The sequence below is a fragment of the Haliotis cracherodii genome, unplaced genomic scaffold, assembly GCF_022045235.1.
Source record: "Haliotis cracherodii isolate W230 unplaced genomic scaffold, xgHalCrac1.p SCAF_6, whole genome shotgun sequence".
NCBI classification, from domain to species: Eukaryota; Metazoa; Mollusca; class Gastropoda; order Lepetellida; family Haliotidae; genus Haliotis; species Haliotis cracherodii.
Window position 1 is genome coordinate 17,106,971 of NW_027266319.1, and position 26,224 is coordinate 17,133,194.

At 43.9% G+C, this 26,224-nt stretch overlaps 1 protein-coding gene across 1 annotated transcript; it reads left to right on the plus strand.

The window, feature by feature from the left end:
* Positions 1 to 1,898: 1,898 nt before the first annotated feature.
* On the plus strand, positions 1,899 to 24,885 carry LOC139445986 (TRAP-T-associated universal stress protein TeaD-like). The gene is made up of 4 exons (XM_071227247.1): positions 1,899 to 2,172; positions 14,742 to 14,831; positions 22,235 to 22,344; positions 24,241 to 24,885. The coding sequence occupies exons 1-4, from the start codon at positions 2,094 to 2,096 to the stop codon at positions 24,445 to 24,447; spliced, it is 486 nt and encodes a 161-aa protein (XP_071083348.1). The 5' UTR covers positions 1,899 to 2,093; the 3' UTR covers positions 24,448 to 24,885.
* Positions 24,886 to 26,224: the final 1,339 nt, after the last annotated feature.

A 26,224-nucleotide genomic window follows, 5' to 3' on the forward strand; every position in this document is an offset into this window, starting at 1 on the left:
TGTCGTAAGAGGAGAAAAACGGGATCGGGTGGTCAAGCTCGCTTGCTTGGTTGATGCGGATCCTTGTATCCCAATTGCGCAAATCGATGCTCATAATGTCAATCGCTGGACTGTCGGGTCCAGACCCGATTATTTACAGACCGTCATCATACAGATGGTATACTCACACGCAAAAGAAACGCAAGTGGTTTTAAGCAAATAGGTAACAGACACGGAACAATAATGAGTGAGTGAGTGAGTATGGTTTTACGCCGCTTTTAGCAATATTCCAGCAATATCACGGCGGGGGTCACCAGAACGGAACAATAAATTGATACGTGTTTTAGCATGTAGTGAAGCCTGATAGTGTTATCAATATGTTTGGTTGCATTTTGGAAGCCCCGAGAAAAAAACAACATAAAAAACGAATCGCCAAAACGCACCATTTCAATGAATATGTGGGTATCATGCACCCATTTCTCGCGAAATCGAAAATGCACGAACTGTAGTGGGAATAAAACTGTGGCCGATTCTTGGACCTACCACTCCTTGGTCAACAATGCCACGCCTAACTCAAATTCAGAGAAACCTATCGGACGTTTGGAAGCTGGAGGGTCTGTCCAAGATGTTGCCCGTCATTTCAACGTTAACATAACCACAATTTACCGTCTCCTGCATCGATACAATGCTACACAGACCACAGATGACCTTCCTCGGAGCGGTCGTTCTAGGGTCACCACACCTCGACAAGATCGGCAGATTACCCGTCAACACCAGCGACATCCGTTCCAAACTGCAAGTGAAAGTGCTCGACAGACCATAGGTACGCATAATCGACACATTAGCCGGGATACTGTGATCCGACGTCGCCGTTCTAACAACCTCAGATGTCGCCGACCAGCACGTCGTCCTGTTCTCCAACCACGGCATCAACAAGCACAGGGTAATCACAATTGGCGTCACGTGAGTGGAGGCGTGTCATCTTCTCTGATGAAAGTCGATTTTGTGTCTCCCATGCAGACGGAAGAGTCAGATTTTGGCGGCGTCGAGGTGATCGTTTCCCTGACAGAAACGTTGTGGAAAGGGATCCATGGGGTGGACCTAGCGTCATGATATGGGCAGGGATTGGACTTAATGTGAGACTTGGACTCATGTACTTTCTGAATGTTGGTCAAGGTCGGGAACACGGCGTCACTGCTCAGCGGTATATCGACCAAGTGATCAGACCCCACGTTGTTCCATTTTTCGCACAACATCAACAACACATTTTCCAGCAGGACAACGCTTGTCCCCATGTTGCCAGAGCTACCATGGCCTTTCCGCAACAACACAACATCCGTGTTCTACCGTGGCCAACCCTCAGCCCTGATCTGAACCCCATCGAACACTTGTGTGATGAGGTTCAAAGGCGTCTGCACAATGTGCGACCAGTCCCTACAACTGTCGATGAACTACGCACAGCTGCTCTGGATGTGTGGGGGAGGATCCCTTGGGCCTTCACAAATCGTCTGATCCACACACTGTACAGGAGATGTGTGGCAGTGATCAATGCTAATGGTGGTCACACGAGGTATTGACTGACATTTGGGGTATTGGCCCGAAACTGTGTAAGCCCCTTAGCATTTGAAAAAAACACTTATGTCATCTGCCTTTTAAGCCATTAAACTATCTTCAGTCAATCTTGTCATTTGTCAATCTTGCCCCATTAGTATTTCTTGTCTTTTCTGTTGAAAATAAATAACATGTATACTGCATAGTCGAGTTGCGTTTCTTTTGCATGTGAGTATATATTGCTTCGCGCGGCGTCAAATCTTATCTTATCTGAGCGGGAATATTCACACAACATTAACTAATATCAGCCTCCAAATACACCAGCATTTGATTGAATTGGGTCATTCAGTTGCTCTGGCACTATTCGTCAACGTGCACAGATTACCCGTCAGGCTGAGTGCACACTGCACGACTCCACTGTCGACTGACATCGACTGCAGCACGCTGATACCGGAGAGCACACGGAAGTTCGTTCGTACACGTTGACCACCGTTATATTCGAGTTATCGCATCGTGGATTATTCAGGTCGCTTGAAGGAGGCAGACGACATACAGTGTCAAACATGGCCGCACACTCGCACCCAGCCCGGCGAGTGGTGATAGCTATGGACGGCAGCGACTACTCCGTGAGAGCATTTGAATGTGAGTACATGTTCATATGAGAATCACCTGTTCTTGTGCAGTGCCTTTGTAGCGACCGGCGTCCCAAACAAAACATTCGCATGTTGTCTACCTATTTACTTACACTGGCAGCGTGTTGCCGGTAACAGTGTCGGGTAAGTCAGGCGTGAAACCACACATATAGGCTGCCGTACGGTGTAAGGCTACAAACAAAAAAATTTAATGTTAATTGTTTGAGTGGAAGTGCTATCGGCAGGGCAGGGCAGGGCAGGGCAGGACATGCTTACCCATATGGCGAACACCTGGTGTCATTGATTTTCAGTTGTCCGTTCATATAATTTCCAAGGAAAGTTTGCCCTTTACGCTCAGGGGAATTAGTTGTTGGTTATTCTCTGGCTTTGACGTCTATTATTTATAAACCCTGTCCGGTTTGAAATAGAACATACGCCCACTTGAGACCAAGCCCACATTCAATGCTGATCCAGTGGTATTTAATTATAACTCCCCGACACTTGGTAAGAGAAGGGCATCCTTGCACGGATTCAGTAGAAGTTGGGTCTGTGCAAGTGGAAGAATACCCTACCCAACTCCCACCCTTCTTTGAGGGGCATTTAGAAGTTAGAGTACTGAGTAAGGATAAGATAAGAGTACTGAGTAAGGATAAGATATGTGGATGAACAACTTCTTTTTTAAAATTAGGAGCGACGTTTCGGTTGGGTCTGGTACGTACACTTGGTATGAGAGGGACCACATTGCACGGGAGAGGTATAGGTCTGTATATACACTTGGTACGAGAGGGACCACATTGCACCGGAGAGGTATGGGTCGGGTGTATACACTTGGTAAGAGAAGGACCACATTGCACGGGAGAGCTATAGGTCGGGTCTATACACTTGGTAAGAGAGGGACCACATTGCACGGGAGAGGTATAGGTCTGTATATACACTTGGTAAGAGAAGGACCACATTGCACGGGAGAGGTATAGGTCTGTATATACACTTGGTATGAGAGGGACCACATTGCACGGGAGAGGTATAGGTCTGTATATACACTTGGTATGAGAGGGACCACATTGCACGGGAGAGGTATAGGTCGGGTCTATACACTTGGTAAGAGAGGGATCACATTGCACGGGAGAGGTATAGGTCTGTATATACACTTGGTATGAGAGGGACCACATTCCACGGGAGAGGTATAGGTCTGTATATACACTTGGTATGAGAGGGACCACATTGCACGGGAGAGGTATAGGTCTGTATATAAACTTGGTATGAGAGGGACCACATTGCACGGGAGAGGTATAGGTCTGTATATACATTTGGTAAGAGAGGGACCACATTGCACGGGGGAGGTATAGGTCGGGTCTATACACTTGGTAAGAGAGGGACCACAATGCATGGGAGAGGTATAGGTCTGTATATACACTTGGTAAGAGAGGGACCACACTGCACGGGTGAGGTATGGGTCGGGTCTATACACTTGGTAAGAGAGGGACCACATTGCACGGTTGAGGTATAGGTCTGTCTATACACTTGGTAAGAGAGGGACCACATTGCACGGGTGAGTTATAGGTCTGTATATACACTTGGTAAGAGAGGGACCACATTGCACGGGAGAGGTAAAGGTCTGTATATACACTTGGTAAGAGAAGGACCACATTGCACGGGAGAGGTATAGGTCGGGTCTATACACTTGGTAAGAGAAGGACCACACTGCACGGGAGAGGTATAGGTCTGTATATACACTTGGTAAAAAAAGGACCACATTGCACGGGAGAGGTATAGGTTTGTATATACACTTGGTAAGAGAGGGACCACATTGCACGGGAGAGGTAAAGGTCTGTATATACACTTGGTAAGAGAAGGACCACATTGCACGGGAGAGGTATAGGTCGGGTCTATACACTTGGTAAGAGAAGGACCACACTGCACGGGTGAGGTATAGGTCTGTATATACACTTGGTAAGAGAAGGACCACATTGCACATGTGAGGTTTTGGTCTGGTACATACACTTGGTAAGAGAAAGACCACATTGCACGGGAGAGGTATAGGTCTGTATATACACTTGGTAAGAGAGGGACCACATTGCACGGGAGAGGTAAAGGTCTGTATATACACTTGGTAAGAGAGGGACCACATTGCACGGGAGAGGTAAAGGTCTGTATATACACTTGGTAAGAGAAGGACCACATTGCACGGGAGAGGTATAGGTCTGTATATACACTTGGTAAGAGAGGGACCACATTGCACGGGAGAGGTATGGGTCGTGTCTATACACTTGGTAAGAGAAAGACCACATTGCACGGAAGAGGTATGGGTCGGGTCTATACACTTGGTAAGAGAAAGACCACATTGCACGGAAGAGGTATGGGTCGGGTCTATACAATTGGTAAGAGAAGGGCCACATTGCACGGGAGAGGTATAGGTCTGTATATACACTTGGTAAGAGAGGGACCACATTGCAAGGGAGAGGTATAGGTCTGTATATACACTTGTTAAGAGAAGGACCACATTGCACATGTGAGGTTTTGGTCTGGCACATACACTTGGTAAGAGAAAGACCACATTGCACGGAAGAGGTATGGGTCGGGTCTATACACTTGGTAAGAGAGGGACCACATTGCACGGGAGAGCTATAGGTCGGGTCTATACACTTGGTAAGAGAAGGACCACATTGCACGGGAGAGGTATAGGTCTGTATATACACTTGGTAAGAGAAGGACCACATTGCACGGGAGAGGTATAGGTCTGTATATACACTTGGTAAGAGAGGGACCACATTGCACGGGAGAGGTAAAGGTCTGTATATACACTTGGTAAGAGAAGGATCACATTGCACGGGAGAGGTATGGGTCGGGTCTATACACTTGGTAAGAGAGGGACCACATTGCACGGGAGAGGTATAGGTCTGTATATACACGCAGTGAGAGAAGTGTTCAGTTTCTGCACTCCCTTTGAAAAGGATTTCCGTGTCCTAATTATATAACTGTGTCTGATGCATAGCACATGGAACTAATCCATCAATATATCTTGTTTGTACGTGCGCCAGGCTGAACATATTCCCTGCTGATCGATGAATTGTCGGCCCGAGTTTAGACTTCTGTAATGCATTTACGTCGATTTACAGCGTTATTGAATTGTATTGTGTCGACGCGGTCTGAAGCATTGTTTGTGAAATCCCTTTTTACATCACATATGCAGATGTTTTCCTTCATCACGTGGGTCAAACAACTCGGGTTTTAGCGTCATATCATACCCTGAGATCAGACACCGTGACGGCAATTATACCTGACTACGTCTTATTACATTCTGTGTGGGCAGTGACGACAGGGACGTTTGCATAACACTGATGTTGTGTACGTCCGTGAGATGCTGTTCATTTTGGGTCACACTGACTTTTTTGTAAGAGCATCTGCGTTACCGTATGGACAGAGCGTCTGCTGGAAGAGGGGAAGTCATAACATAAGATGGTACTTGTTGTCACCCTGCCTGGCGTCGGCAGTAAGAGGATAAAACAAGGACTGGTCTGCTCGAAGTCAGCATGTGTTTGATTGGAGTATCCCTGTTATACTGTGGTGGGCTAGAACTATGAAACCGGTATTAGTTTGGACTTGTATAAGCAACCATGCACGCACAATCAGAAGCATACAAATTCCCCCACAGTTGTATTGTAAGTACATAGACGGCCCCGTAGTGGATAGAACGTCGACCGATGATTCGATCCCCGGCGCGCAGACCAAATGATGACACTTGTTGTTACCCTGGCGTTTGGCATAAAGGAGATAAAACAATGCCGTTTTCGTCTCTCAGTCATTTTATTGTGTTTGTGTGGGGTATCCATGTTCAACTGGGGTGGGCTAGAACTATGAAACCGGTATGAGTTCGGAAGTGGACAAACAAGAGCCAGGTGGCTGAGACCGTATCCCGTTAGCGACTAGGTTATTATTCAGCCTATGGACTAACACTGTTTACAGGTCTTTTAGTATTGTCACACCCCTAGTGTACAGTACATTCGCCACGTTTATTCAAAAGATCCCACTCATCCGATGGTAGATGATCACACACACACACACACACACACACACACACACACACACACACACACACACACACACACACACACACACACACACACACACACACACACACACACACACACACACACACCTGGATGTCGCTGATATAAGTGCAATAATTTATTTCATCTCACTTCACCCACGTCTTCGAGAAGTCAAGTTTCACATTTCCGCTGGCGTCGTGGAATACAGCTAATACACCATTAGATGCTGGGATTCAAATCAAAGTAATTAAATGGCCAACAATTCCTGAGAGGTGGATATAAACTTGATTGAGAAAGGATGCATACTCCAGCGGTCGATACACGATCGATATCTTCATACCATGACACGGGGTCAGTTACACAACAATAGCAACACAGCAACACAACATGAACACCTCTTCACGCCTCATGTCCTGATTGATGGTCAATCTCACCTATGAAAATTTGTCGTGCAGGATTATCCGGAGAGAAATCATGGCCTATCGAACTCTTTCGACAGGTTCTCGTGGTATCAGCTATAGCCAGTCATAAACACAATGATGCCATGTTTTCATAATTTTCTTTGATAAATTTGATGTCTGGTATTTTAAATTCCTGGACGCTAGCTATATTCCCATATTTACAAAGTTATTTTGCTATAATGTTCCTTTTGCTGATAGTATTTGCCATATCTGCATGTCGGATATGGTAGGCGACGATTAACGTTATATTTTCGAGTTGTATTTTACATGAAAGAACATTACTGCTGCAATGATATTGGTAAATCCATTTTTAACGTATACGTATGTATCGGTGTAAGTTGATAATAATAATAAACTATTACACCATCTTAGTATACATATGAAATGTGGGTTTTAGGAGTTGCAATAATGCGTAATGTTGGCTTCAGATAGTGTTATTTCACCGTAGTTACAGTGGTATCAAGGCGCGGTCTCGCTAAACATAAGCTGTCTTAGTTTTCGTCTGTATTTATTCCGTCCACCACTGTGAGTTGTTCCACGTGAATAAATCATGAGAGCGATCCATAAAGCAAGTATAGGACGACCAATATTGTAAGTCAATATGGTAATAAAGTAGACCATGGTATTGCGGCTGTAGGTCTTTGTTGAAGAATGGGAGTTACGGTCGTCTAAGCGCTTTGGAACGTAACCTTGTACATTAGCTTGAATACTACTGACTTTGGAATAAACAACAAACAAACCAGCGGTAGAAACTAACAGTTTCCGTCCACTAGTCCTTATAATGACAACATAGAGCACAACTCTTAAGGGCAAATCTCTACTAGTCCTTAGGCCACCTTAACTAATGGGCAGTTTGTCAAGGGCTACAGGACTGGTGCTAATTTCTAACACTGCAAACATGGGCCCGGGACATCAAATCGGCTGTAGAAATACCGTAAATAATATATATAAAACGTCAATGCCAGAGAATAATCAGTCTCGATAATTTGCCAACACAGATTAGCCAAAATAGTGGAGTAAATTGAATAGACTGGACAGTCGTTCCACGCTCCCGGGGTACAGATGTATAATAACCAATCGCAGAGAGTTGGCCAGACTTCAAAGCAGACTCCAAACATTCATCGCGTTGTCTATATCTTTGTCTGCCCAAACTTGTGGCTGCAAGTGTACATCGTACATTGTCTGGTTGATGACAAAATGTACTCTAGTGCATTTGGTCTACTCCCCAACAAAATCAAACAAACCTATGTTAGACTGTTGACTTTGCTGAAGGACACCATCAGGCGACAGTGCAGTAGTGACCTATCTCCTGATGAGACCGCCTCCGTGATCTAGTGGTAGAGCGTCCGCCCGGAGAGCGGAAGGTCCGGGGTTCGATCCCCAACCGCTTCATACAAAAAGACGTTAAAAGATGGTACTTGTTGTTACCCTGTCTGGCGCTCGACATTAAGGGGCTAAAACAAGGACTGGTCGGCTCGGAGTCAGTATACTGTGTCTGAGTGTGGTATTCATGTTAAACTGCGGCATGGTATCTCAGTGAGCTAGCACTATAAATCGGCATCAGTCCGGACTAGTACAAGCAGCCACACAAACACACACACGTACATGCACGTTGCTATATAAGTCCAATAATCTTGGACGCGACGTTAAACCACATTTCACCTCACCTGTCTCCTGATGTGATCCTGACTGACTATGAACCCTCCGGGATCAGTGCCATAGAGGATGTGTTTCCCAACTCAACAATTCGAGGGTGCAATTGTTTCTTTATGTTATTATTTATTGATGGGCTAGTCCATTTGCCGGAAGACTGAAGGAAGTGTGACGTGTGTGCGGTAGAGTGTGAAATTGTTTTGATATGCCGTAATCCCAGCGAAGGAATCGACCCCAGGATACCAGACCATTACAGTGTTGAATTTAATCAGTCTGTTTTGGGATGAACATCTGATCTCTGACGTCTCTGAACATCGTAGTTTGCGTGTCATGCTGATTGGCAAGTAAACGCACAGTGTTCCTGATATTCCATTCTCCTGATTGTTAGTGTAGCGGTCCTTTGTAAGCGCATATCAGCAAGTATTAAATAGGTCGCAAACCATTATTGGTGACGCAACAGACTGTTCTATAGGGCAACTTTCCAAACATGGATTGAGGCAACTGATTTCCCCACTCGTAATCGTGAAAGCTGTATTTTCTAATTTTCATAGAGAGAGAGAGAGAGAGAGAGAGAGAGAGAGAGAGAGAGAGAGAGAGAGAGAGAGAGAGAGAGAGAGAGAGAGAGAGAGAGTATGGTTTTACGCCGCTTTTAGCAATATTCCAGCAATTTCACGGCGGGGGACACCAAAAATGGGCTTCACACATTGTACCCATGTCGGGAATCAAACCCGGGTCTTCAGCGTGACGAGCGAACGCTTTAACCACTAGGCTACCCGACCGCCCCAATTTTCATAGAAAAATGGAGAATGTATAACGTATTGAAAAACCAAAGCGCTACGGTGACCAACTGAGTGGCTGCCTATTCTCTCTGGACAGATGATCGGAAATTTCCTGCAGTGTTAAAATTAATCTCTTAATATGGACAGATTGGAAATACTCCTCTGTAGGTTTGGCGCATTTGCGCTTTCGGGAGCGTTTGCGTATGCGTTTACGAATGTTTAAAGTTCTTCCCGCGAGAACTGGTGACGCTGTCGGCAACGACGGGTTTATGGATATGTCATGCCGTCATCTGTCGGCGGAGTTGTGCAGTGTGATGGATGAGATACAGCTGTAATAGAGTGTGCATGACGACCTAACTGTAGCTTAATTATGCTGTTAAATATGATTGTCCGCTGCTCATTGTCTTGCGTGTGTGTGACTCATGCTTGATAAAAAAAATCAAAAATCTTGTAAGCTGTCAGCTGACTGCTATAATGTTGATAAAGTAGCGTTCCTCTACTTATACTGAGATATACCAGAGCTATAAATAGTCACTCTTTGTATACATCCTCGTTATAGCGAGCTTATTACACGATATATGGATGCTCCTTGATCCAGTGTTGATTTAAATGTAAGAACGAAGAACGTGTAAGTCAGGGTGTTCCGTTTATTTATCTGACTGGATTGCATCTGAAAAAGTATCGCAATTCATAGAGCACCTTTCCAATTAAGCCCCGTCCATTTCCTTAGCAACCGTTGCTAGCCCGTGTCTGAGCCATCCCGTACATTTTCGGAGACCACATAACGTCATGAAAACATGACTACAATTTCTTGTCCCTGAATGTTTTGTTACCATTGCCATCCATATTTTTATTCTTCCTCTCAAAACTCCATCAAGGAGATGAACATTCTCAAGTTTAAAACGTAGATACCCGGCGGCTGTCTATAGTTCGACTGACTATACATTTCTCGACGCGAGGTGGGAAAGGTGTTAAGTATGTTCTTTACTCCTAACCCAATTTGTTGACAACTAAGTTGACAAAACTATTGCCAGACACAAGTGTAAACATTTCCATGAAAATGGGTTCTCTCTAACTATCTAGTGAAACCTTATCAATCAGGACATCAAGTATATATAGAGAGAATATGTCCCGCGTGGCTTTTGATTAAAATAATCGTTCAGCACAAGTCCATAAGTCTTGCAAAGACGAGATTGTGACATTCTAGTACTCGCCCGTACTCCCACATTACATAAGCACCGTTTAATACAACTTTGTTTAACAGGCGATCTCTTCACGGACATGTTATAGATCAGGGCCCCGTTCCACAAAGCTATCTTAGCGCTAAGTCGGTCGTAACTCTTTAACACTGGCTTACGACAGTCGTAGCACTAAGATCGCTTTGTGGAACGGGTCCCTGAAGCTTTAAATGCATGTAGAAGTCAACAATCAATTCACCAGTTTCACAAGTTTCCTAGGTAGCGTTGTACAAAGCAACCTTAGCGCTACGACTGTCGTAAGCCTGTGTTGAGGTACGGCAGTTACGATCACCTTAGAGCTAAGATCGCTTTGTACGACGGCCCCCTGCTCTTGACTTATCGGTATAGTGTAAACCATCCTCGGTTGCAAACGCTTTGAATTCCATGAATTCAAACTCCCTGAAAACATCTGTGTTTACATTGTACGACGTGATTACTGGTAAGATTTGTTAATCGTGCAAATTTTACTTCAGACGAAAAGTTCGCACAGGCACCGCTTAACGATATCAGTCAATTCAACATGTGATTGTTCACTTGACAGATGAACGCCTGAATGGATCTATCAATTAACTTGGTGAAAGCTGCGGATGGGGTTGAAATAGGTGGGATTCAGGGGAAAGGGAATTGAGGTAAATTGATAGACAGTCCTATCTGTCTCTGTAGTTCTCCATGTGAAAACGTTTATCAGTACTTAAAAGCATGTCCAGTTTGTCAACCTGAAGTAAAATAATGTTTAATAGTGTAACTGAAATTCGTAAAAACAAGCTAGTGGCTGATGTGTCGTTATTGTTAAACGGGAGATTCCATCTCAGCTACAACGAGTGAGTGAGTGAGTTGGGTTTAACGCCGCTTTTAACAGTATTCCAGGCATATCACGGCGTGTCAGCTTAATGTGGAGAGGAAAGCCCGAAGTGATGCAGGACTCAGACGTGCCCAAGGAACGTATCTTTGCACAGCGAATCGCGGCGCATCAGACGACTGGGCCACCCGTGCGCCCCCCCCCCCCCCCCCCCCCCCCCACACACACACACCCTTTATCAACAATCACGTTACGTTACGCCATCACTATCACAATCAGGATGGGACCCGTGAAGATTCAGGGGTAGAATAGGTATTCAGCAACCCGTGCTTGCCGTAAAGGCGACTATGCTTGTCGTAAAAGGCGACTAACAGGATCGGGTGGTCAGACTCGCTGACTTGGTTGATACACGTCATCAATCCCAATTGCGTGGATTGATGCTCATGATATCAATCACTGGATTGTCTGGTCCAGACTCGATTATTTACAGACCGCCGTCATATAGCTGGAATATTGCTGAGTGCGGCGTTAAACAACAAACCAACCAACCAACAACAATCAGGATGATTTGAATGCATCTGTATTATTTGGACCCCATTAATTATTGTCAGTCATTACTGACCCCATGTGAAGGGGGTGAGAGCAGGGGGCTGCTCTGCATGACAATAACATCCGACCCCATCTGAGTCGCTTGACAGTAGGGCAGGTGACCTTAATAGGATTTGTTACATTAGACCTGCACGTGTATTGATTATGGGGAACATCTCGCTGTTGAATATTTTATGAACAAGTCACTTGCAACCGACAGTTCAGTGTGATGGATGCTAAGCGTATTTACTGCTGATGGTAGTAAATGTTTATTTATGCGCCGCAGGCACAAATACAGAATGCCATATGTCAATGTACAATCGCCAGACAGAAAAGACGTTTGAGAGAATGAATGAATGAGTAAATGAATGAATATCTACCTTGACTGACCCATTAATAATAATAATCATGACAACAACAAACTTATGATCAAAAACTCAAATTCAAATATGACTTTAAAACGGCTCTTATAGTTCTAAATTCCAAAAGTATGAAACACAGTAAAAACAGCAATAAGCGAGTGATTAACGAGAGTTTAAGCATTTCATTTTCCAAAATCAAAGATATAATTTAAAGCTAAAAGTACTTTCGAGATCGAGCTTGAAAGTTTGAGCGTTTCAACCTTCAAAACAAGAATTAAAAGACTGTAGTCCCAGAGTAATTATAAGGTTTTGTGTACCAGTTGCCACTGGTTGCATTGATAAGTGACGTGCACGTGAAAAGTGAGCGTTGAGCTACAATGAAACTCAACTTTCTCATTTTATGTTTTGCACAGAAATTGATTTGTTTTATTTCTCACTGATATTTGATTCACGACACGCTTCAAACAATCGTCTGGTTCAAATATTTTCACTCCGATATTAAACATAGATTTCTGTTTTCATTGCATTCATATCAATTGCGTAATATTTACACTCAACCATCAGCAAATACGACTACATTCACTGCAAAGACTAGGTGAAAACAACTCTTGCATTAATTCAAGAACGCCAGAGGTCTCCACAAATCAATTTACAGAATGCTTCAAGACAGCATCCTTATTTAAGGCAGTAGTTCTTATTAGTCATTTGACACTTGCCAGCCTCTTCGACGGATTCAGTCGGAATAATTAAATCAATTATACATTGGATGCTCGTGTCCCTGTGGACATCGGACAATGACCCTGTAGCCAAGGTCAAAGCCGAGTAAGGAGTACGACAGCAGTCCATATAGTTGGCAGAATATGTTCATTAAATCCTATGTTCCATCCATAGTAAGTTGTGCAGTTAAAGAGGCTCCGTCAATATCCGGTGTGGAATTAAGCTTTATATCGCGGGTGTTATTTCCTCTAATCGCGGTGCAGATGTAATTATCTTGAATAGGGCAAGGGAATGTGTTTATTATGTAGTTCATCTTTAGCATTGTGTCGAACACCTGGTGTCATCACTTGTTTTAGTGATCCATTCATATAATTTTCACCACTATTTTCCCTTTTACGTCCTATGGATATGTTTCGAGAGATAATCGTGACTGGTTATATATAACGTTATTTCTGTAGTCGATATGGCGTTCTATGCCCATGCTTGTTTGTTTGTTTGTTGTTTACGCCACAGTCAGCAGTAATACAGGCATTATCTAGCCGGCCTGTATATAACCGGGGCGTAGGGGTAGCCTAGTGGTTAAAGCGTTCTCTTGCCACGCCGAATATCCGGGTTCGATTCCCCACATGTGAAACCCATTTGTAGTGGCTATAGAATTGCTAACTCACTCACTGTAAATAATCAAATCTGTAAGCACCCGTAAAAACTTGCACGTGCAGAACGTGTACAAACAGATGTGCTGAAGATTTATATAACTTTGATCAAGAATGCAAGTATATATTTATCCAACACCGCTGTGCAACGTTAACGCTTGGTACGTTCCGTTTTTCCAGGTGTCACAACGTTGGTATGTGTGTATTACCTCCATTAGAAATCTACAGATCTGTTGTCGTTCTCTTCTGTTCTTCCACGCTTTAATATGTCGATGATAGTTGTACTTAGTACATCTTAACAGAGACACGCATGACGTGAACTGAACTATGAATGACCCTCCACACGACTAATTGCCATCCATTATTCCTCTTTTGACAGCGTACGTGGCCAACCTCCACAGGACTAATGATAGTTATCATACCTTATTCCTCTGTTGCCAGGGTACGTGGCCAACCTCCACACGACTTATGATAGTTATCATACCTTATTCCTCTTTTGACAGGGTACGTGGCCAACCTCCACACGACTAAAGATAGTTATCATACCTTATTCCTCTGTTGCCAGGGTACGTGGCCAACCTCCACACGACTAAAGATAGTTATCATACCTTATTCCTCTGTTGCCAGGGTACGTGAGCAACCTCCACACGACTAATGATAGTTATCATAACTTATTCCTCTTTTGACAGGGTAAGTGGCCAATCTCCACACGACTAATGATAGTTATCATACCTTATTCCTCTTTTGACAGGGTACGTGGCCAACCTCCACACGACTAAAGATAGTTATCATACCTTATTCCTCTGTTGCCAGGGTACGTGGCCAACCTCCACACGACTAAAGATAGTTATCATACCTTATTCCTCTGTTGCCAGGGTACGTGAGCAACCTCCACACGACTAATGATAGTTATCATACCTTATTCCTCTTTTGACAGGGTACGTGGCCAACCTCCACACGACTAATGATAGTTATCATACCTTATTCCTCTTTTGACAGGGGACGTGGCCAACCTCCACACGACTAATGATAGTTATCATACCTTATTCCTCTGTTGCCAGGATACGTGGCCAACCTCCACACGACTAATGATAGATATCATACCTTATTCCTCTTTTGACAGGGTACTCGGCCAACCTACACACGGATAATGATAGTTATCATACCTTATTCCTCTTTTGACAGGGTACGTGGCCAACCTTATTCCTCCTTTGACAGGGTACGTGGCCAACCTCCACACGACTAATGATAGTTATAATACCTTATTCCTCTTTTGACAGGGTACGTGGCCAACCTCCATACAACTAATGACGAGTACGAAGCAGTGATTGGCTACTGTCCGGAATATGGCCACTTCTTCCATTCTCCACGTGAGTAGATCTCTCCAGAAGACATTATACTACTATTACCAGTTAGGGAATGCATTTTATTATATGCATGCATTTTATTATATGCATTGAGATAGTCAAATCTATCAGTGAAATAAATTCCCTATCGCTATCATATATCTCAACTGCTGTTTAAGTGAAATATATTCCCTGTCTCTATCGAGTGACGATTAAAATATATCGTCACTCTCGAGAGTGACAATATCCTATATCACCATCAGTAAAAGTTCAAGGCGTCTTTACAATTAAAATGTTATTAATATCATTTCTAACCACAACACAGCGTATGAACAGCGTGTTTGACAACCACCATTAACCATTGTCCCGAAATGCACATGTGCATTTTAGCGATACCTATGCTGGTTATATAGTCGGTTGAAGCGATATGTCAGAGTATTGCGTGACTCATTGTTTAGAACAATATGACATCATCATCATCAATTGTTCATGACGTTACAAAATGAACAGATTACCTCATCTGAACAGTAGGCTGATTTCAGTGATGTTTCTCTGTTGGGGTGATATTTAAGACGTTTTTTTGTCAATTTCATTAATTTAAAGACAATGAGTAAACTATAGAATAACCTACTCGAAACGCTTAATATCTGTCCCTCGTGAATGTGTGCTGTACATGGAGATACTACCCAAGCCAAAGGCTCTGGGTTTCAACCTTACATTCACTTGGGAGTCGGGACAGGCACGTTATTTCTCGTAGATCTTAGGTTATTCTTCAAGTATTTCATGCCTCTCGTACTTCCGACATTTGTTTGTGAAACATATTGTTCTCTCCATGACCATAACCACCGACTATAGGAAGGAACTGAGCTGTGTTGCTCCAGAACTAGTCTAAAGCTTAATCTTGGAAAATATGTCATTTAGATGAAACAAACTGCATTTACTTGGAAAAGGATCCCAGTCAGATAGAAGACCCTGAAGAAAATCTAGACTTGCTTTATTTAGGGCTGTAGTATTACAGTAAGGCACTGGGGAAAGGGGAAGTAATATGTTCAGGGACAGTGAGACAGGCTACTACAGAACTACCTCCTGACATTATGAGCTAGGATCAATGCAACTCTTCCACTGGGGTATTTGGCCTGGCACTTGCATTATCTAGTAATGAGAGCTGTAATTCCCCAAGAAGTGCCAGTGCGGGACGGGATGTCAGGATCTAGGGAGGTCTCAGCTTCGAAACACAAAACAGTGACTCTCAAGCCGCGTGCCTAACTTTAGCCAGAACACTATGAAATGAACTGAACCTTTCAAAGTTCTAACCCGCGCATAAAATTTATGACGTCACAAGTCCATTGTGATGTAATAGATGTGACGTCACGGCCCGACATAACATGTTCTTTCATGTTCTCACACAGACATTGCATTGTTCTCCTTACATTATTATCAGACAAATGTTTTGAGTGGGTTGATATTCGGAATTAAAAAAACAATGACCTCAAACAATGTACATTGATATTTTAGTGACAGGCATTGTAAGCGCTTGTGAAAAAATGAAAGCCAGTTTTTCACGGTTTAGTTTTTCACCGTACGCCACTATTATGATGTGACACCTATCATTGTGACTTATGAAATATGACGTCACGGTACTGGTAGGATGTAATTGGATGTCGCCAAATTGCTAGCACTCTTGTATACATACAGATTGATATAGGAAAAACGAGCGCAATATTTTATGTTTTACCAGAGACGCAATACATATCAAACAAAACGTTTTGTGCTCTACAAGAGACTGATAGAAAGGTCAAGTTACCTGACCACAGCGGAAATAATTTATGTAATGGCGCTATAACAAATACTATCTGGTTAATTTTGTTCTCTCCAACATGTAAACGAAGAGCACGAGGGGAGACTGAGACGCTTCCTAACTACGAAGTATGTATTGAACACTAATAGCAGTTTGAATGTACATTGTGTTAAGTACAATACTGTCCATGCTTAAAGTCTGCATTTGAATACAAATACACAATTAGGCAGAGTGACTAAGTTATCTCTGCTGATGTTAATAGACAAAATTGGCTACCGCGCGGTCATCAGATATATCCAAGTGAAACTCCAGTTCCATCAGCCAGCATTGTGGACGTGATGTCAACTTAAGGGATGATTCCCCTTCTTTGGCAACTGTTACGTGGGCAAGAGAGAGCTTCGAAGATGGTCCAAGATTTGGAAGACCTTCAACTCAGACCACTAAGGAAACAGTTGGTAATACCCATAATACGAATAAGGATGATCGACGACTCCCCAAACGTCATATACTAGCAGCCAATACATGAGAGAGTTGAGCACATTCTGATGAATGAAATGGACATGACAAAGGCTTTAGAACGCAGAGTTTCAAGGTTTCTGACTTCTGACCAGAAACGCACAAGGTTCATCATTTCTCATGACAATTTACGTCGCTTTTGGGCTGACTCAGCTGATTCTGGTGGGAGATGTATAACCATTGATGTAAACTGGGTTCACCAGAATAAGCCAGAGACAAAAGAACCGTCAAAGCAGCTGAAACATATAACGTCTCTCCTCCAAATAGGGTCTTTTCCGGTTTTCTGCGATTGCCAAAGGAATCCTGGTGAACTACATGTACCTCCAATTACTGACAGTATCATGCTAATCTGTTCAGGCTACCGCATTAGAATATCAAGGCTAAACGTCGTGTTAGACTGACTAAATGTGTGTTGTTCCACCAGGACAAGTCTGCTGTCGCCATGCAATGAGAGCCTTTGAACTCCTCCTCCGTATTTACCAGATTTGGCACCGTCAGATATCCACCTCTTCCCAAACATGAAGAAAGAACAGTCTAACAAGTATTATGGAATTGATGATGAAGTCATTTCTACTGTGGATGACCTTTTACAACAGCGGCAGAAAAAACAACAACTCTATTGGGATCAATGCACTCCAGCATCGTAAAATTAATTATCAGCCAACTCCACTAACGCAGTCCGTCATAGGCGGGCTCAAAGCCCTTCAGACACCCCTAGTATGGTGTCCTTGGAAACGTAAAAAGCCGTTTTAATGTTTTAACAATGCAGTGACTTCGTCATGTCATTAGAATCCGGTAAAGTAACGCTTAGTGTCACTCTATGAAAAAGCACCATGTCTAAGCATATGTGCATAGTGCTCCTGGTGTTTACGCACTGGCAGCGGTTTCCAGTTAAACTTCAGATTCCATTTAGTGGTTATTGGGTGCATTTGGTAAAAATGTCAGCCCAGTATGGGCTGGTGAAAAACAGTGTTTAATCCATGGATACACAATACACACTGCCAAGTTTTCTTCAAGTACAGTTCATCAGGTGTTTACGACTCATTAATGCTGCTCTATAGCCTAGTGAAATCCTTGCCGTTGCATGATGCTGACTGAATACGACGTTTTGTAAGGACCCAGGCAATGCAGTTAAGAGTTAATTGTACGCCACGCATTCCGTGGTTAATGCCTGTTTGAAATAGGAGCTTGCGCAGTAGGGTGCATTAACGGTGTGTCACGGGGGTCCAGTTAAACAACGCTACTGCTCGTTTGTGCTCTTCGGCATTAAGAGGTGAGGTGAAATGGGGTTTAACGTTGCGTCCAAGTTTATTGCACCAATATAGCGATTCGGCATTAGGGAGAAACTTGTCGACTTTTATGATTTCTAATTTGTTTGATTAAATAGGCCTATTGAGTGACGTCATCAGACGGTCTATTAAGTGACGTCATCAATGAAATATATCATCAGTTGCGTTTGTACGTCCTCAGAAAATATTATAGATAGTTTCAATAAGATCTTGCTTTTCTGGTTAACGTTTTCTGTATTTGAAATGTTAATACCAGGAGCAACGTATTTCAGTTATTGTGTGTAACAGGGTTGGATGATTTCAAGCGTAAACTGAAAAGGGTGATTTCGTGATCGAAATATTCACGAGTGAATATGACGAAAGTAGTTCCGTAAGTGTTCACACTCAGCCAATCACATTGTATATATTATATGCGCACGCTGAGAAATATTGCACCGAATTCCGAATTCATGGTAAAATTGTTGTTTGATATTATAACTTTGATAATATGTTGAAATTTCTTTTGTACTTGCCAGCATGGGAAAAAAGTCATAAGATATGTATACAACATACAAGCGACTAAAACATTTCCAAAACAATAAAAACAATCTCTGCTAAACATTTATGCAATAGTTGTGTTATAGAAACGTATTAGTGGGATGGCATTTCCTCACCCACTGAGCTGACATCTGTAGGTGACGACTAAGACCTATTGCCACGAAGTAAGTTCCAAATTGAAACGATGAGGTTAACTCGGAACTCTGTACGTACAGTACTAAATTGTACAATCACTTAAATGACTACACAAGATCAATAAATAATCAATACAAAATATAATTATTCAAACACACACTATTACACACAGGTGTACAATTATTTATAAAAAAAGCAACACAATCAGTCGAATAGGGGGCAGCAGAAATAAGTAACTGGCTAATTAATTAATTCTTTCAATGTTGCATGCCTTGTTCAGTAATCTGTAATCCAGCATAGTGTTAGTACATGTTGGTGTCTTCAATCCGCACTTGGCAAGTAGAAAAGACACAAGTCAGGTCGAAGAAGACTTACAATCGCCCTCTTGTCTCTCTTCTATAGGTTCAGCCAGCTTCAAGAAACTGTCCAATCCGAAAACTCATATCGTCCCGTGAAGATCCGGGGTAGAACAGGTCTTCAGCAACCCATGATTGCCGTAGAAGGCGACTATGCTTGTCGCAGGAAGCGACTAACGGGATCGGGTGGTCAGGCTTTGCTGACTTATTTAATGCATGCCATCGATCCCAGTTGCGTAGATCGATGCTCATGATGTCAATCACTGGATTGTCTGGTACAGACTCGATTATTTACAGACCACCGTCCAATAGCTGGAATATTGCTGAGTGCAGCGTTAAACTCTACGCCCACATAACGCTATCGAGTTCAGGCAATAGTAGCCATGGAAAGGTCACATATTGATAAACATATATATAATGCAGAGAAATTATACCGTGTCTTTGACTACCATGTGCTTCCGCTACCACGTTAAGCCTTTATCTGTGAGCCTGGATTTAATGGTTCTTGCTAATGTCTTTTGTAAAGCAATTATCGATCACCCACCCATTATCTTAATTATTCACAGTCTGCCTCTGTTTCACACGCCGTATATTCTTTGTACAATCATCCTATAATCCCGGCTTTATACACACAGAAACATCAGATGTGCATCATGCATAGATATCACACCCAATTCTGCTTTTTATATTGGAGTTGATATCAGTGGAAGCTGTCAAGCTGTGATTGTGGATGGTGGTTGAATATGATTGTAGGTGGAGGCTGAGGATGGTGGTGTTGTGGATGGTGGTGGTTGTGGATGGTGGTTGTGGATGGTGGTGGTTGAGGATAGTGGTGGTTGTGGATGGTGGTTGAGGATGGTGGTGGTTGAGGATAGTGGTGGTTGTGGATGGTGGTGTTGTGGATGGTGGTGGTTGAGGATGATGGTGGTTGTGGATGGTGGTTGTGGATGGTGGTGGTTGAGGATGGTGGTTGTGGATGGTGGTGGTTGAGGATGGTGGTGGTTGAGGGTGGTGGTGGTTGTGGATGGTGGTTGGGGATGGTGGTGGTTGAGGATGGTGGTGGTTGAGGATGGTGGTGGTTGAGGATGGTGGTGTTGTGGATGGTGGTGGTTGTGGATGGTGGTGGTTGAGGATGGTGGTGTTGGGGATGGTGGTGGTTGGGGATGGTGGTGGTTGAGGATGGTGGTGGTTGAGGATGGTGGTGTTGGGGATGGTGGTGGTTGTGGATGGTGGTGGTTGAGGATGGTGGTGTTGGGGATGGTGGTGGTTGGGGATGGTGGTGGTTGAGGATGGTGGTGTTGTGGATGGTGGTGGTTGAGGATGGTGGTGGTTGAGGATGGTGGTGGTTGAGGATGGTGGTGTTGTGGATGGTGGTGGTTGTGGATGGTGGTTGTGGATGGTGGTGGCTGAGGATGGTGGTGGTTGAGGATGAGGGTGGTTGGGGATGGTGGTTGAATGTGATTGTAGGTGGAGGCTGAGGATGGTGGTGTTGTGGATGGTGGTGGTTGTGGATGGATGTTGTGGATGGTGGTGGCTGAGGATGGTGGTGGTTGAGGATGGTGGTGGTTGGGGATGGTGGTTGAATGTGATTGTAGGTGGAGGCTGAGGATGGTGGTGTTGTGGATGGTGGTGGTTGTGGATGGTTGTTGTTGATGGTGGTGGCTGAGGATGGTGGTGGTTGAGGATGGTGGTGGTTGGGGATGGTGGTTGAATGTGATTGTAGGCGGAGGCTGAGGATGGTGGTGTTGTGGATGGTGGTGGTTGTGGATGGTTGTTGTGGATGGTGGTGGCTGAGGATGGTGGTGGTTGTGGATGGTTGTTGAGGATGGTGGTGGCTGAAGATGGTGGTGGTTGTGGATGGTTGTTGAAGATGGTGGTGGTTGAGGATGGTGGTGGTTGTGGATGGTGGTGGTTGTGGATGGTTGTTGTGGATGGTGGTGGCTGAGGATGGTGGTTGAGGATGGTGGTGGTTGTGGATGGTGGTTGAATATGATTGTAGGTGGAGGCTGAGGATGGTGGTGTTGTGGATGGTGGTGGTTGTGGATGGTGGTGGTTGTGGATGGTTGTTGTGGATGGTGGTGTTGTGGATGGTGGTGGTTGTGGATGGTGGTGGTTGTGGATGGTGGTTGAATATGATTGTAGGTGGAGGCTGAGGATGGTGGTGGTTGTGGATGGTGGTGGTTGTGGATGGTGGTTGAATATGATTGTAGGTGGAGGCTGATGATGGTGGTGTTGTGGATGGTGGTGGTTGTGGATGGTGGTTGAATATGATTGTAGGTGGAGGCTGAGGATGGTGGTGGTTGTGGATGGTGGTGGTTGTGGATGGTGGTTGAATATGATTGTAGGTGGAGGCTGTGGATGGTGGTGGTTGTGGATGGTGGTGGTTGAGGATGTGGTGGTTGTTGATGGTGGTGGTTGCTTCTGACACTCATTGTGTCAACGACTGTAATCTAATGTTCTGGCAGCGCTGGCTTCTCTAATGTATTTAATCTGCAACCACAGCTGCCGGTAGCCAGCTTTATACAAGGATGTAAGAGCTTCGAGTATAACCTGATTATGGTCGAGAGTGTTATTTTCATTAGCCCCATGTTGACGTCCATGGGCTTACCTCCAATATGACGACCTCCCTGTCCTCGACTGATGAGAAGGTATATAAGCTGCTTAACAAAGCTGACAACCCATTGCCTGGTACAACACAAATGAAAGTGTTCCACGTGAAGCGAAAGGGAGATTCCTATACCTAATCAATGTACACAGAATGAGTTCTATGTAATTATTTTCTTGTTCTATTTTCAGTGTTTTCCTTCAACGCAGACGCCGCGGAGATTGCCGAGCACTTCCGGAAAGAAGAGGAACACATTCAGAGCGTCTGCGCGAGTCTCAACAACCGGCTTGAGGAGTCTGGGGTAGGCGAATCAGACAGATGCGACTTATTATCCCCCGCCATGAAGTGGACGGGGGATAGAGGAGTGGGTGCTGTCCGTCAGTCAGTCAGTCAGTCAGTCAGTCACGTTTCGTTTACGGAGCAGAACTAAAAAACCACGACCGATATATTGACCACACTTGGCACAAATAGGTCTATTGATGAATTGGTGCCTTTTGATAGTTTGGGATTGTCAAAACGACTATGACTTTGACTGAAAATGGCGGTAGTGCTCGTTTCCGGAGCAGGTCTGAAAAACCCTATAATATACACATCAACAAAAAAAAGTTAATAAAAATGTGCATTAACGTCCATTATGACATTCGCATGTAAAAAGGTTTAATAACGGGTGGGGCCGACGCGTGCCCGGATGACGGCCTCGACCCTTTTCCCCATCCCTCCAGTCAGACGTCGGATCATCTCAAGGGGAAATAGTGCCCATTCATGATGCAAAGCTGCTGCCAATTCATCCAGATTGTGTGGAGGAGGGTCCACCGCCTGCACTCTATGCCCAAGAATGTCCCAAATGTGCTCTATTGGGTTAAAATCAGGACTCATTGCAGGTCAAGGTAGAGTTGCAAGGCGTTGTTTGCCCAATATGTAGTCACAGCTCTTGAACGGTGGGGTCTAGCGTTATCGTCCATTAACAGGGGTCTTGATGTCAGAGGGTGGTTGTCAAAAAGGAGAACAACAACTGGTTCCAGAACTTCCCGGATGTAACGTTCACCATTGAGATTGCCCCGTACAGTCACAAGGTGTAGCTTGCAATCGTGGGCTATGCACCTCGATATCATCACGGAGCCACCACCAAACGGAACAGTTGGTTTAATGTTCTTGGGGGTGTATGTTGTACATTGGTGCATCCACGCTTTCGTTCGGCCATCATTCACATGCAGCTGAAACCTGCTTTCATCTGACCAATGGATACGTCTCCATGTTCTGAGGTTCCGTTGACGTTGTACCAGTAGGGGGCGTTTGACGACTCTTCGGGGCTTCATTCCAGCAGCTCTTAAACGATTCCGCAATGTTTGGCAAGACAGACGTCTATGGGGTAACCTATTACGCCTCAGGTAGGTGCTCGTCGCAAATGGATTTCTTCGCACAAATCGCAGTAATATCCTGTTCACGTCCTGACGTCACAGGAGGGCGTCCTGTACATGGCAGGTACTTTACTGTATTGGTTTGGCCGTGTTTTCGCACTAGTCGGCTGATGACTGAGTAATGGTAACCCAGTTGACGTACAATCGCGTGGGTGCGTGTTTGTTCTAGTCGGTCGGAATTAAATCCGGTTTTATAGTGCCAGCCCACTGAGATACCATGCCGTAGTTTAACATACATACCCCACTCAGACAGTTCTGTTTCCGAGCCGACCAATCCCTGTTTTATTAACTTAATGCAAAGCGCCAGGCAGGTCTTTTTGACACGGGATCGAACAAGCAACCCTCCACTCTCCAGGCAGACAGCCTCTCAAGAAAACCAGGGAGGCGGTCTACTGTATATAGATAGAACGTAATGTGCACGTGCGCATGAACTGCACGTGTTTTGTGCTACCTCCGCATCCTGAACAGGGAATCGGAGGTTCTACCCCTTGAGTGAGTGAGTGAGTATGGGTTTACGCCGCTTTTAGCAATATTCCAGTAATATCACGGCAGGGGACACCAGAAATGGCTTCACGCAATGTACCCATATGGGGAATCGAACCAGGGTCTTCGGCGTGATAAGCGAAAGCTTAAACCACTAGGCTACCCCACCGCCCCTCTCTGACCCTTGAATGGGTATGGGGAATATTGTACTGTGGAAATTAAAGAAAAAATACAGCATCCATGTTACAAAATATACTAAATGCCACAAAGAATCAATGTTTGTCTTCGTCCCTCAGATTCACGGGCGCGTGGTGAGACTGGCGGACAAGTGCCCAGGGGACGCCATTGTGCGCCTGGCAGAGGAGGAGGACGCGGAGTGTATCGTGACGGGTACCCGGGGACACAGCAAGTTGAGACAGACGTTGCTAGGCAGCGTGAGTCAGTACATCGTGCATCACGCGCACATTCCCGTATTTGTTTGCAAAGACAAGAAAGGGAAATAACTCGTGTATACGTAGATTGTTATTCATGACATGTAAGATTTAACATGGGACGTTCATGCATCTTCTCATCAGTGCGTTATTCAAAAGTCTCCTTTGTCATTTACAAGAGAACAGAGAAGATACTATCGTTATGTTAAGGAAGTTAACTATTTATACCATGTCCTCTTTGTTATGGACCGCCTCCGTGTTCTAGTGGTAGAGCGTCCGCCCGAAGACCGGAATGTCCGGAGCTCGATCCCCGGCCGAGCATACCAAAAGACGTTAAAAGATGGTTCTTGTTGTTACCCTGCCTGGCGCTCGGCATTAAGGGGATAACACAAGGACTGGTCGGCCCCGAGTCAGAATACTGTGTCTGCGTGGGCTATTCGTGTAAAGAAATTAAGTTGTAATCACATGACCCCTATCATGTTTGAAAAGTACATTTGTGCCGAAAAAAGCTTTTTTTTTAATTTTCAAAGAAGAAATGTCTAAAATATCCATCAGCAGTTGTGTATTATGAAATTCATTTTTAATTTTTAAAAGTTTAAAATATTTTTTTTGTTATAGATAAAACCCTGTTTTCTTCGAATGCTGAGTTAGCACCAGTAGAGTTAATATTTTGAATATGATATCGTTAAATTGAGACTTTTCAATGGAAAAAACAAATATATGATGAAATCAGCTGAGAGGCATAGGTTTTTGTTTGTTTTGCTTCTCAGTTTATGTAGGTACAGTGAGTGGATGAGTTTGGTTTGACACCGCCTTTGGCAGGGTTCCTGTAACATATCACGGCGGGGGACACCAGAAATGGCGTGACAATAGCGTGACGGCTATACCCGTTAGTTTACCCCTAATTCCCTCATGGAATGGACATGCTCCACATTGTATATTTTGCTGTCCGTGCCTACAGTCATATCACTCCTGCAATGTTCCATGAATGTCTACTGTCTAATAAATAGGCTTTGAAATCAGTTGGGTGAATTTACAAAACCATTTTAAACGTACTCGACGTCCAGCACGCATGTGCAGTCAAAATGGTAGTATTACTGCTTTTACCATTCACATTATGTGAATGGTGGGTGCGTCCGTTAGGGCAAGACAGTGTCATCCTCATTTCAATGATCCATTCATGTAAATTTCACAGCTATTTTGACATTTACGTTAAATATTAATCTGTTTCGGCGGATAATCTAGACTGGTTATACTCTTGCGTTGGCAATTTATATTATGTCTCCTCGTTGTTTGTCTGAACTTGAACTTTCACCGAAAACATTAGAATCTAACACCAGGAACTATTTTGATTTTAGAATTAAAACCGTTACAGCAAATACAAAATTAACCATGTTTGTAATGGTGTGAGCAGTTTGCTATTTTTGTTATGCCTCTATTAGTGTTGTGTAAATCTAAACTCCACTCTTCTAAACATTTCTACCGTTATTGTTGTTTGTTAAGATGTAGAGATTTACGAGTAAATGCTGTTTTCCATTTATGTATATATGGAATAAATATTTTCTCAATTTCAACATCGAGGAGTTATGTTTCGTGAATATATGTATATTGTTGCTGTCTTGCTAGCAAACAGATTATTCACTGAAGGGGTCGCAGTGTTAAGGAGTCATTTGAGACCAAGACGATGGTTATCATGGATTATACTGGCGCTTCATAGTGATGTCCCCTAGTCCTTCACGGCGGCCTGTGCATTGTTGAGTGCAGGCTAGTACGCCGCAATAGTTGTTCGTACTTTCAGTGTCATATGTCATCGGCTTACGATGACATCAGTCAGACAAATCACATAGCC